This window comes from Mauremys reevesii, linkage group 1, assembly GCF_016161935.1.
Source record: "Mauremys reevesii isolate NIE-2019 linkage group 1, ASM1616193v1, whole genome shotgun sequence".
Taxonomy (NCBI): Eukaryota; Metazoa; Chordata; order Testudines; family Geoemydidae; genus Mauremys; species Mauremys reevesii.
In genome coordinates, this window is record NC_052623.1 from 194,241,666 (window position 1) to 194,253,723 (window position 12,058).

Genomic DNA, 12,058 nt, shown 5'->3' on the forward strand with positions numbered 1-12,058 from the left:
TGTAACATATTACTGTAAACAGAGATATGACATAGATGGAATGTCTGTAACTCGAGATGGATTGTTCAGAGCAAGAGCTGGAAAAAGGCTTTTCTTTCTTGGATTTCAAACAGGGCAGTACGAACATACAACAAAATCTAGTAAGTAACACATCATACAATTTTCTCAGGTTAAATCATCGATTCTGATCAGTGAAGTCTGACTGCATTTGGCACATGGCAGTAATAAATCTAAGTTAAGATATTTAAGCATAAATATAAACAATAAGGAATAAAAGGAAATAAATATGCCTTTTAAAAAAAATTAAGACTTTTTTTGTTTTTTAAATGGAAACATTTAGGGAAGCTAACGTAATGGCAAAAATCATTTGTGAACTAACTCAAAGTCACTACAAACTTTATTTCTGTATTCTTTTCCACAGCTGAAACAGAGGATTACAGTGATGTTATTGTATGGCCAGATAAGTTTGAGGCATAATCCCACAATTTTGCTTGCCTTTAAAGAAATAAAATACCTGTTACAGATCTCTTCTGTGTATAAAAATACTGCAAGTCTTTTTTTCTTCTTGTTGCTGCTGTCGATCAAACACACAGCCTTTGTGTCCGTGGTTTTTCATGATATTCAGTCAGTCAATGTTCAAATGGCCCTGGGGTTCAGTTTCACTGTTTTACTTGGAAGGATTTTGACATATTTTTTTCTTTTCAAAATTATCATCTGTATTATCAGTTAGTTACTAGCAGGGGAAAAGAAAGCTCCCGCCCTTTAGGATTAAAAATGTATGTTCCTATTTTTAAGGCATTGATACTCAATATTTGAGTTTCTTAGTGGGCTTGAAATTTCCACCAATATTCCCAACAGTGTTGTGAGAGCTCCTTTAATTCGTGCAGTTTTCTCAGCCATCACTGTTTGCCCTTTGAAGCAACTTCTCTCTCTCTCTTTGACCTGAGCAACATCATTTTGGTACCTTACACGGGAACAGGGCCATTCTTCGTATGATTTTCTAGCGCTTTAATACTGCTAATAATCTTCTTCTGAGGCCCAACAACTGTAACACCAACCTTCTTCATATCACTGAAAGAAAGAGAACACATGGTTGATAAATGTGATGTACTCTGCCTCTGTATTTCATACCGCCCATTTCCTATTGCTAGATCAGAGTGTACAAGTATGGAAACCAGTGAGAATGTGTGTCTCAAAAAAAAAATTTAGCACAAGAAGAGAAGATATCACTTAGCTGTGTTCTGCTTTATTTAGCACCAGCAAATACCCACCCAAAAGATGAGACACTGAACTAGTGCTGATTATGGCCCAGAGTAGAAAATTGAGATTCCTGGGGTCTTTTCCCTGCTGTAGCGGCATTTCATGCTGTGATCATCAGCATGATTTTTTTTTTCCTGAATCAGTCCTGTCATTTTGCACACAGAGCCCTTTTAGCAGTTTGGCTTTCATAACTCTGGTATTGATGCTGAAATTTATAGCTACATGGTCATATTCACAGGCCCTGCTGTGTTTTTGCCTTCTGTTTCTCCAGACAATCTAATCCCTTTGTTGGGCATAGTGGAAATGTGGCTTCACACTTTTGCTGTGAAGCTAATTAACTATTAGTCCACAGGAAACTGGCCATTACCAGTGGGTTTCTGCAAATGTTCTCAGGGGTCATTGCTATGGTAAGCCATTAGCAACGTTGTTTTTTTTTTTTGTTTGTTTTTTAACAATTGCAACAACATGCTAATTGACTGTATTTATGTGTTTTAATTCCCATACTGCAGCTACTGGTTACTTGTTCTCCATCACTTAACTGCCACCAATGTATACCATTAAGAATTCAATATTCATTCTGGCACAGTATCTTCATAACCATACCTGACATGTTCCCAGGTGCAGAGAGACTATTACCACAACACTTTACACTACAGGAATAAAGATGGTACATTTACATTCAAACAAACTAATTCATTCCAGGTGGATGCATTAATTTGTCACACCAACTCTTCCAGCTTGTTCCTCGAGATGCAGGAGGAAATTGGGGCTCATTCAAAGCCCCAGTTTGAACCAGTTCTTTTCCTTCTCTATAAAAATGGACTTTAAAGTAGATTAGAAGGAGTGTAGCAGCATTTGTAATGTTTCGAGAATAATGAAAAACGTTCTTTTCTCAATGAATGTGTGCGTGTCTTATTAATATTAATGAGTATTGTGTATGCACATCAGATGATTTGAACAAGAGGGTGACAAATTGTTTAAGGGAAGCTTGGTTGCAATCAACAAATCATTTGATATTTCTATTTGTCCACATTCATGCATAAGTACAACAAATAGCGGGTGCGCATTTAAGGTCCCAACTATGCCTTCATTTACCTCGATGGCTACGTGATCTGTACCTAAGTGGGTGCTCAGGCATTAACTGGGTTAAAAATGTTCTAAAATCTCTTAGGTTTGCTTATCTCCTTTAAACATTCCCACCATCTTCCTGAGTTAAACCCCCCAGTAACTTCTTCGGACTCTCCTCCTGCTTATAACTGTAGTGATCATCTAATCAGGGACAGAAAAGTGACTTCTGGCCAGTCACCCAGTGAACATAGTGAAGACCTGCAGCAAAAAGTCCATGGTCACAGTCACTGCAGAGACTACTGTGTCTTTGAATTGACTCTAAAATATAACCTTCTAATGTTATTTTGCCTTCCTCATATGTATCTTGATGTGTCTCTTTTACCATCTGTTATATATTGTTTACATCCAAGATATTGAGCTCTCTGCAGCAGCGGCTGTCTTTATATTGGTTGTTTGTACAGTAACTTACTCCTGGGGGAATTCTGTGCCACTGTGTGGGTGCATAATTAATAAGCTACGCATATTTATAATATTTTGCGCAGAAAAAAGCTTCTGCCAGAAAGTTGCTGCAGTTCTGCCCTTTGCCCACCAGAGGGCGCTATGGTGCTAGACTAGAGCAGACTCAGCAGAAAATAACTTGGGCTGGAAAGTTGCTGCAGTTCCGCCTTTGCTCACCAAAGGGCGCTGTGGCCATGGAACAGAGCAGCAGCTCCCAGCCAGCTAGGGAAGAGAAAGCCTGCCTTATTCACTGCACTTGCCGGGCCATGTCAGGAGACAGGGGGTATGGGGAGGTCAGACAGGGGCTCATAAGGGCTAGTGGGGGATGACAGACTGGGGCAGGGGCTGAATAGGAGTGGAGGCGCAGGACCACATGGGCAAAGGGGTGGCTGACTGGGGGCACAGAGCCACATGGGGATGGGGGAGAGGGTTCAGGGCAACATAGGAACAGGAGGATGGTTGAGTGGAGGCACATGGGAATTGGGAGAGGGCACAGGGCCACATAGGGATGGGGGGTGGCTGACTAGGGGCACAGAGACACATGGGGACAGAGGGAGGGGTGCAGGGCCACATGGGGATGTGGGAGTGGGTGTCTGAGTGGGGATAGAAGGACACATGTGGACAGGGAATACAAGGAAACATGGGAGTGCAGGGACACATAGGGACAGGTGCAGATGTGCCTGACTGAATGGGAGAGGCTAGGGGTCAGCCAGGGTTTGCATGGGGGAGGCTCCCTAATAATCCTTCCTCGCCCCACCCAAAAAACCTGCTCCATGCTCCCCCGTCACACACACACCCAACAACCCTCCAAGATCACACCCAGGCTCCTTCCCAGCAATTATTTCCCTCTCCCTCAGCTCCTCCATTACCCCTGACTCCCCCAAGCCTTTGCACTTCTTCTGAGGGGTCTGGGAAATACGGTTCTGTATTGTAGTTTAAATGAATTATTACTCAGCATTCTGCCTAGTAAGGAATCTATTTGTCAAAAAACATTTCCTGAATTTGTTGTTGTTGTCTATATTGTTATGGACATACTTGCTGACAGGTATTTTGAAATAAATGACCCAAAATAATTAAAACTGGTGTGATTATATTGTGTTATTTTGACAAATCAAATATGCAGAATTTTGCAGAATTTGAAAATATAGTGTGCATAATTTTTTTTGGCGCAGAAATCCCCCCAGAGTAACAGTACAATGGGGCCCTGTGCAGTATCCCTAGAAAATATTGCCACCAATATAATAAAGAGCAGTTTATAGGATGAAATATATTTCTCCAAACATTCATCAAATAAAAGGAACAACAACAACAACAAAAATAAAGTTCTGGATGGAGGGATCTGTTCTCACAGACAACTTGGGAACAGTCAATAGAAAAAGTGTTTGCTATGAATATAGGGTGACCAGATGCCCCAAGAAAATCGGGACTGTCCCGATTTTGAGGAGTTTGTCCCGCATCCCAACCAGAGTACGGTCAGGACGCTATTTGTCTCGATATTTTGTTTCCTGGTCTTCGGCGGCAATTCGGCGGAGAGTCCTTCAGTTGCGGACAGTCTTTGGCAGTATTTCGGTGGCGGGTGCTTCTGTCTTTGGCAGCAAGGTTTATTACCTGCCACCGAAATACTGCTGAAGACTGTCCACAACTGAAGGGCTCTCCGCCAAATTGCCACCGAACTCCCAGACGGGCAAATATAAAAAAAACAAAACAAAACACTCCCCCTGAGGCAGTCCCAATATTTTCCCCTTAACATCTGGTCACCCTATATGAATAGCTCTTACGCTGCACCAGTAATAGTTGGTATTTGTATTTTTGTTTTTCACAGTAAAACATTTAAAACTGAATTCTAAATCCCATTAGGACATTGTCGATGGCTGAACTTTTCAAACTGGGTTGCCTGCAGTCAGTTTCTTAAATAAAAGTGGCCTGATTTTCAGAGGTGCTGGGCAACACAAGATCCCACTGACTCTTGGCCAATGACTTCTCAGCCCCTGATCCTGCGATTGGCATCACATGGAAAGACCTTCTCCTCACTTCACTGGGTTCTGTGTGAGCACAGGAGTCTGCTTACACAGACCAAGCTGCAGTTGTCCTCACGCCATCTGCAAAACTGTTTGTTTCCTATACATATATAACAACTAAATTTGAATTTAAAACACTTGAAAATGGCCTTTAAATACAAGAGAGTATTTTAAAGCTACTCATGTTAAAGCTTAGTCCAAAACCGTGACTTGTGCATGTTTTAAAAAAAAATATCCCTGGGTAATATTGACACATTATCATCACTATAAATTGCACTAACTTACTCTATGGAAATCTTGGCTATTGTGTCACATGAACTGTATTCCACGCCTGTGAAGATGTCCTTGCACTGTCCTGTCCGAAACCCGTTGAGCCAGTCATCTGTCGTGCGGAAGGCTGAGATGTCAAAGTTGCTTTGGTCCAGGAGAAGATTTGATGGCCTGGAATAAAAAGAATGTGATCAAAGTAAGAGAGCTGGAGATACACTTTGTGTCTAAACTTAACACCAACACCAGCAGGAGTTTCCAGCTGCTTTCCCGTTCATCTGTGGAATTTATCCACCACTGAGGCCTCATTTGTTCAAGCTGGCAGCATTGAGGAACACTGTGTAATCATCTTGTTTATGAGCTCCAACTACGCCGCTCATCCCTGTGCTTTAACTCACAGAAGCATTACCAGTATGTTAGCTATATTTTTACATTATAATTTAATTTTTTTTAAACATTAACAAAGATGAGCCTAATTTAGACTATATTTATGTGACTTGACTAGTCCCAAATAACAGACTAGTCACTCAAGTAATGAGCCCTCTTAATTTCAAATTCAACTCATTGATGGTATAATTTACAGATACTGAGCATTTGGAATATTGCAGCCTTACGGAAAAATTCTAGATACTGCTATTAGAGCTGAAAGTACAAATACATTATCATAGACTGCTGGGGCTTTAAAAACACTAAAAGGTCCATAACGGCTCAAAATCACACAATGATTATTAAGGGAATTAAGAGTGTTAGTGGAGCAATTGTAACCCATGCGGAAGGTTTGTAATTTACAATGCACAAGCAGAGGCAAAAATAGGGAGGCTCATTATTGAATACAATTAGCCAATTTTTCAAGTCGTTGTTAGAGCCCTATCTTAAAAACTGTGGGCATCCCAAAACGAGAGCATCCGCTAAGGCATTCTGCAAGTTGTTGTGACATTATAACACAAGTTTCTTTTGACTTTTAAATTAATTATTGCTCATAAAGGGTGCTGAATTGACATGTTTACTGAACATAATTCTGTGTTTATCCACAAAACAAAGGATGACAAAGACACCAACCATGCAATTTTTCCTCTTTTCCTGCCCTCCCAAGGCACTTTCATTCACTGCTAAAGGGACCATGCTTAGATGGTAGGTCAAGTCTCCACACTCTTATTTCAGCCTTTGCTGCGACGTACAAATAATTATCTAGGAATTAGATTGTGCCCATTCACTCACTTCATCAAAATCAGCATGCAAACAACAGATGGTAACATCTTGGAGCTACAACTGCCCTGGACCAGGTCTGAAGTGATGAGTAAAAGGCCCCGTATTCCATTAACAGTCCACTAAACCAGTCACACCAGGGCTTAGAGTAAGGTGGAGAAGTGCCTCCTCTCCATTTTGAGTCTAATTCAACCACTGATTCAGAACAGCAACCAAGTGCAATATTAAAATGTGTGACACATCCAAGCGTGCCATCCAAGTTGTGTCTTCTCCAATCTCCACCTTATGCGGTGTCCCACAGAGCTCACTTGTGTACTACTTTGTCTATTTTAACCCATTTTCAGTCTGTATGATTTCTAACAGGAAGATGTTGTTGGATTAATAGCAATGGGGAAGTCAATGTGCTATTGAAAATAAGCATAAAAAGTGTGACAAGGTAGGTGAGGTAATCTTTTCTTGGGCCAACTTCTCTACTGCCAGAAAGAGCTGGATGACTGATCCTCCTGCATTTGGTAGCATTACAGAGAGCCATACTTGCTGCTCTCACAATGATCTACCAATGCATCCATACATGGTGATGGGGCTCTTCTTTTCCAACATTGCTACTACACTGTAATGTCTTACGTTAGTGCACAGATGTGGACGGATGTCTGGCCTCCCCTGTATTGACACTAGTTGTTTTTTCTCATTGCATTGTTATCTTTTTTCTAAGCTGCAGACAAAGCCTCTGAATAGCCATGTGATCAGTACTCTTTCTGGTGGACATGACATAGTAGTGTCCATATTAATTATTTTCCAATTGCAACACTAATTAACATTATACCAGATTCCTCCACCTGTGATAGTATCTAAGGATATGAGCCTCTACAGTAGATGCTTGTTTGCAGCAACACCTTGTAAGAGCAATCGGCACTTACGAGCAACATTTCCCCATGTTTCTGGGACCCAGTGAATTGTCGACACTCCCATAACAGCAACAGCTCCTTAGGAGCAACATAGCAAAAGGGCACTGACATGTTGCTACCAATGACTGTCTACCGTATTTACTTCAAATTTGACCTCCCCTACAGCTACTGTGAGCCTGCCCTGATTCAGAAAAGCACACACCTAACTTTGAGCACATGCTCACTTTCACTAAGGTCTATTGTGTGCTTCAGTGCTTTGCTGAATTGAAGCCTATTTTGCGACTGACTCGAGACTAAGGGACACAAATAACCTGAACTCAATGTTATTGTCCACCTGAAAAGGGCACAGGCTATACCATGAGCTCCTCCTACTGGAAGTTCCAACAGAATTACCGCAGTTTTGTTTTGGCCCTAAAAAATCAGTGTGAAGCCTTTCCTCCAACTCTTTTTACCAATACCCACCTTCACTATCATTGTAGACAGGAGACAAACAATGTAAACCATTTGAAACTTATTAAGCACAAAACAAGACAGTGAAAATTAATGTGTCTCTTGATACACAGCATCTGAACCACTTAGCAAAACAGGAAGAGCACCGGGACTCCTGCAACAGTATCTGTGCTTGTTTCACAAATACACTCTAATATGCTCCACTGAGCTGTGGACAGTATGTTGAAACAGGTCCTTAAATAACAAAGAGAGGCTGCCTGACAATATGCTGGTTTAGTGTTTGGCAGGAGACAGCCATCCTCAGCACTGAAGCTCTGTGTGAGGGCTACATGGTGGGCCTGCCAGCGGAAGAGCCACATCCTTTGTGCACTGCAGAGAGGGTCACTGCACCAGCACCAAGAGCAGTGGAGAGGAGTGCTCAGATGACAGGCCACACCATCGGCATTTACACCGGTGGCCCACCCACATCAGGCAAGTGGCATAAAGAGCTGTTGGGACTTCCCTGTCATCTCATGCCCTAATCCTCGGCAGTTCATCTGGACAAAATCTAATTATTCCAGCTTAAGGCGGCTATCTGAATTTCTTCACCAGGAATCAGAAGGGAAGGAGAGTGGTTAGAGAACACGTGCCAAATGCCATGATTTAAAGTTAAATGATCATGCCATGTTACAGCTGGGTACGTGGTTCATTAATATTTGTAATGGGAGAACTGATTTGGGTTCAAAAGACCTACCACCAAGCACTGTTCTCCCAAAACGTCAACAGAATCTGAGGTTTGGAAAAACTTTTAAGGCAGAATTTATGAAGGGACCCCAAATGGAGTTAAGTGCTCAAATTCCAGTGAATTTAAGTGGGAGCTGGGTGAATAATTCTTTAAGGTTTAAAATCCCAGTCTTAATCATTTTCATGTTCTTTTGCCCTTTTAAGTTTCATCAGGATCAGAAGTACTAAAAGAGCATGTTCATGTGGTACGTCTGACCCTGTTGGGGATTAGGAAATACCAGAATTCTTACGCATGCAATTCTGACCTCAATTTTTAAACTAAAGAAGTTTTGCTAAGTTCAAATAAGCCACTTTGACTTTTGGCTACACGTCCAAACCAAACGTTCCATCTTTGAGGTTTTGCCTAGCATTAGTTTGATAAATGGATTCCTCTTATAAATTATAAAATGCTTTCAGAAGGCAGGCTTTGGAAGTTGTGGCTGGCTGCTTGACTGCTGTAGGAAAAATACAAATATCACTACCTATAAAATTACCCAGACTGTGCACAGTGTACTGCCATGTACTGTAGGAGACCCATGTTTGGTACAAATCACTAAATTTTTCCTTTCTGGATCACTGGACACTATTGTGAACAGGGCCGGCTCCAGGCACCAGCCCAGCAAGCAGATGCTTGGGGCGGCCAACGGTGAGGGGCGGCATGTCCGGGTCTTCGGCAGCGGGTCCCTCACTCCCTCTCAGAGTGAAGGACCAACCACCGAAGTGCCGTTGAAGACTGAAGTGGCGGCGGTAGAGCTGCAGATTGCGATTGTGGCTTTTTTTTTTTTTTTTGCTGCTTGGGGCGGCAAAAATCCTGGAGCAAGCCCTGATTGTGAAGCCAGTAAGCAGCTTCAGAACATACTGCCTTAGAAATTGGAAAGGTCTTGATAATCAGAGCCTTTCAGCAGTAATTGTTGCAGCCTCACATTCAATTCTCAACCTGGTTCAAGAGCAGCAACTCAGTATCTTCTTAGCATGGGCAATATGTTTTGCCTGGCCACGCTCTCTTTAAAGGCCGAGCAGTCAAACAACTGTTTGTTGTCTAGAGTAATGGGCTTGGAAGATATCTGAAGCCTGATCCTCCACTGATGTCAATCATTGTGGCTCCATTGATTTCAATGGCACCATGACAATTTACACCAGCTGGCCCCTGTGGACAATCTTAGATAGGAAAGAAGTTTCCTGACCATCTACCATCATGTACCATTCCACTAAGAGAATAAAAGTGATAGAAGACACTGGAAAACTGTACAATAGGCCTGGTGGCAAGGGAAAAGAGCAACAAGGGGCATATGGCAAAGGGGGGTTAAAGAAACAATTTGCAGACATTGCCCTTTACAGCTAAGCACACACATTCCCACTGTCATGCCAAAAGCAGCCCTTAGGCACTTAGGTGTAAGTGAAGTTTTGAACAGTGAACGGTTAGACGCCCAAGTTTGGCAAGCAGGCCCAGGGTATACCCAGTAGCCATATGGTCTACACCTAGCTAACTACTGTTTGTTCTATGAAGAGTCACTTTTTATTTATGCTTTTCTGGGTATAGCATCTGGAATCCCAAGACATTTATTAAGGGTATTTATGAATTGTGCTTCGTGATAAAGCACGGAGAAATTTTTTCTCTATTCAACTTAGTGTGTTACTTTTTTTTTTCATCTTAACTCTAATAAAACAGGGCCTGACTCAACAATTGCTTTGAGAAAGAATGAGCATAAACAAGCTGAAATAGAACAGGACCCTAGGATTAGGGATTAGAGTGGCCCAACAGAGCTTTTATGTTTATTACTTGGATCAAAGTATCACCAGGACAAAAAATATGACCTAATTTTTATGTAAGTGACCTCAGACTAACCAGCACTGTAAAGTATCATTTTTCTCCTTGTAGGATTCCAAGCAAAAATTAGTTACTTTCCTCCTCAGAGAGGACATCTGGACAGTTTATCAATGAACAGGAATTTGTCTCTCACTGTGAAGAGTCTGTGATGTCTCCTCCCATGCACCAAGGGAATGCTGGGCTTTCAGAGCATCTGCACACATCGGCATTTTTCTCCCCCTGACCCAGCCCCTAGACAGAAGGTCTGAACATGAAATTTATGGGCTGGGTGATGTGTGCCATGAGCTCACACTTAACTAGACAAATTAGATGGGTTGCAATCCATGCAGCTGTAAACGACGTCCTGCAGGGTTCCACCTGATCTTTTACAGCTTTTCATAAATCAGTACCTACCAGCTTCAGAACAGAGTCATTAAAAAGAAATCATGGAAATTGCATGTTTGCTCAGGGGAAGTGAAACAGAACATTTCCCCATTTTTTTTTAAGGCTCTTTTTGTTTTGTCCTAACCTCCATTCCCCAACCGCTACATTTTCAAATTGTTATCCATCCACTGGCATGGAGAAAATTATCAATGCTACTCATTCTTGCATTGTATATGGCTGGAGGCCCATATTTGCTGACATGTGACACCCCTTCCCCCAAATAAATAAAAATACAGCGACAAATTCAACAGTGAGATGCCAGATTGTACTTTCTACAAAATGCCCTGCTGCAGTCATCTTTCAGTGGACTGGACCATTGTGTTAACCACTGGAATCAACTCTTGTGTTGTGCACATAAGCAGAGAGAACCATGGTTTGCTGTCAGTAAGATAGATTTTGTCACAATGCAAGGAACTTTACCACAGCACACCACGTCTAGAAATAAATATATAAATGGCAAAGGGACTTCAGTCCCTCCTTGTAGAAATCCCTACTATAGGTGTGCCAGCTATCCAGTGAGAGAGATAACAATTTGTAATATTCAGGTGCCAAGACCACCAGAAGGATGAAGCATTACTTCTGTGTAAAGGATAGCATATTGCTGCTGGGTAGAGAAATCCCATATACTACCTCCTGGATTTCATGTTCTGTTTTTCCCCGCCTAATCAATGCAACCTAATTCCCTATTTCTAAATTTGGAAATATCCTTTATACATTCACACTTAAAACAGGCATCTATAATTCCTTTTTCTCTTACAAAAAGTGAAATGACACCTTCACTACATTGCTTTGACTGCAAAACAACTTTCTTTCTGGTGTAAGTAACTTCAAGCACTGAAATTCTGGATTAACGGTAAGGACAACATAGTTATCTCCAACCTTAGAAAAACAGAGTGCATGTGAGGCAATTTTAGTTTTATCTTCTCTAGCAAATGGAATCATGAGTGTATGTGCTTCCCAACAGGAGACCAGTAAATAAATGTCACACTGAGGAGAAGTAGAGTCATTGTGTTTACTTTAATTATCCCTGGACCTTAAGGACTAGAATCTTTGCAGTTACAGCTATTTATGCCTGGTTTAAAGTGTCCCTCTGGTAAAATTAGTAGATTGTTCTTAAAATAAAATTTGCCTTGCTGTTTGGCATATTTTCTTCTCCCGCTGAGATTTCATATCATGTTTGCTTAGTTTGAGAGTAAACTGGATTGTTGCTCCTCTTTGTTTTTGAGGTCAAAAGTGGGTACACTTTGTTGTTACATAGATCACCAGTTAGAAATTGTGAGCAGGTGTCTTTCCCAGCTTCCTTTCCAAATACAGCTCACACTCTTTACAAGTAGAAGCTTTCTTCTCCCCCGCACTTTGCATCATGGGTTTTG

The 12,058-nt window shown here is 41.6% G+C and overlaps 1 protein-coding gene across 1 annotated transcript in view; it reads right to left on the reverse strand.

Moving 5' to 3' along the window:
* Window positions 1–428: 428 nt before the first annotated feature.
* EPHA3 (EPH receptor A3) overlaps window positions 429–12,058 on the reverse strand; it is a 773,721-nt gene continuing 762,091 nt past the window's right edge. Inside the window, exons 20-21 of the mRNA XM_039481726.1 lie at window positions 5,130–5,285; window positions 429–1,071 (exon numbers count right to left, since the gene is read on the reverse strand). Of these exons, the coding sequence (XP_039337660.1) occupies window positions 966–1,071; window positions 5,130–5,285 (262 nt within the window). The 3' untranslated portion in view covers window positions 429–965. The remainder of the gene's footprint in view (window positions 1,072–5,129; window positions 5,286–12,058) is intronic.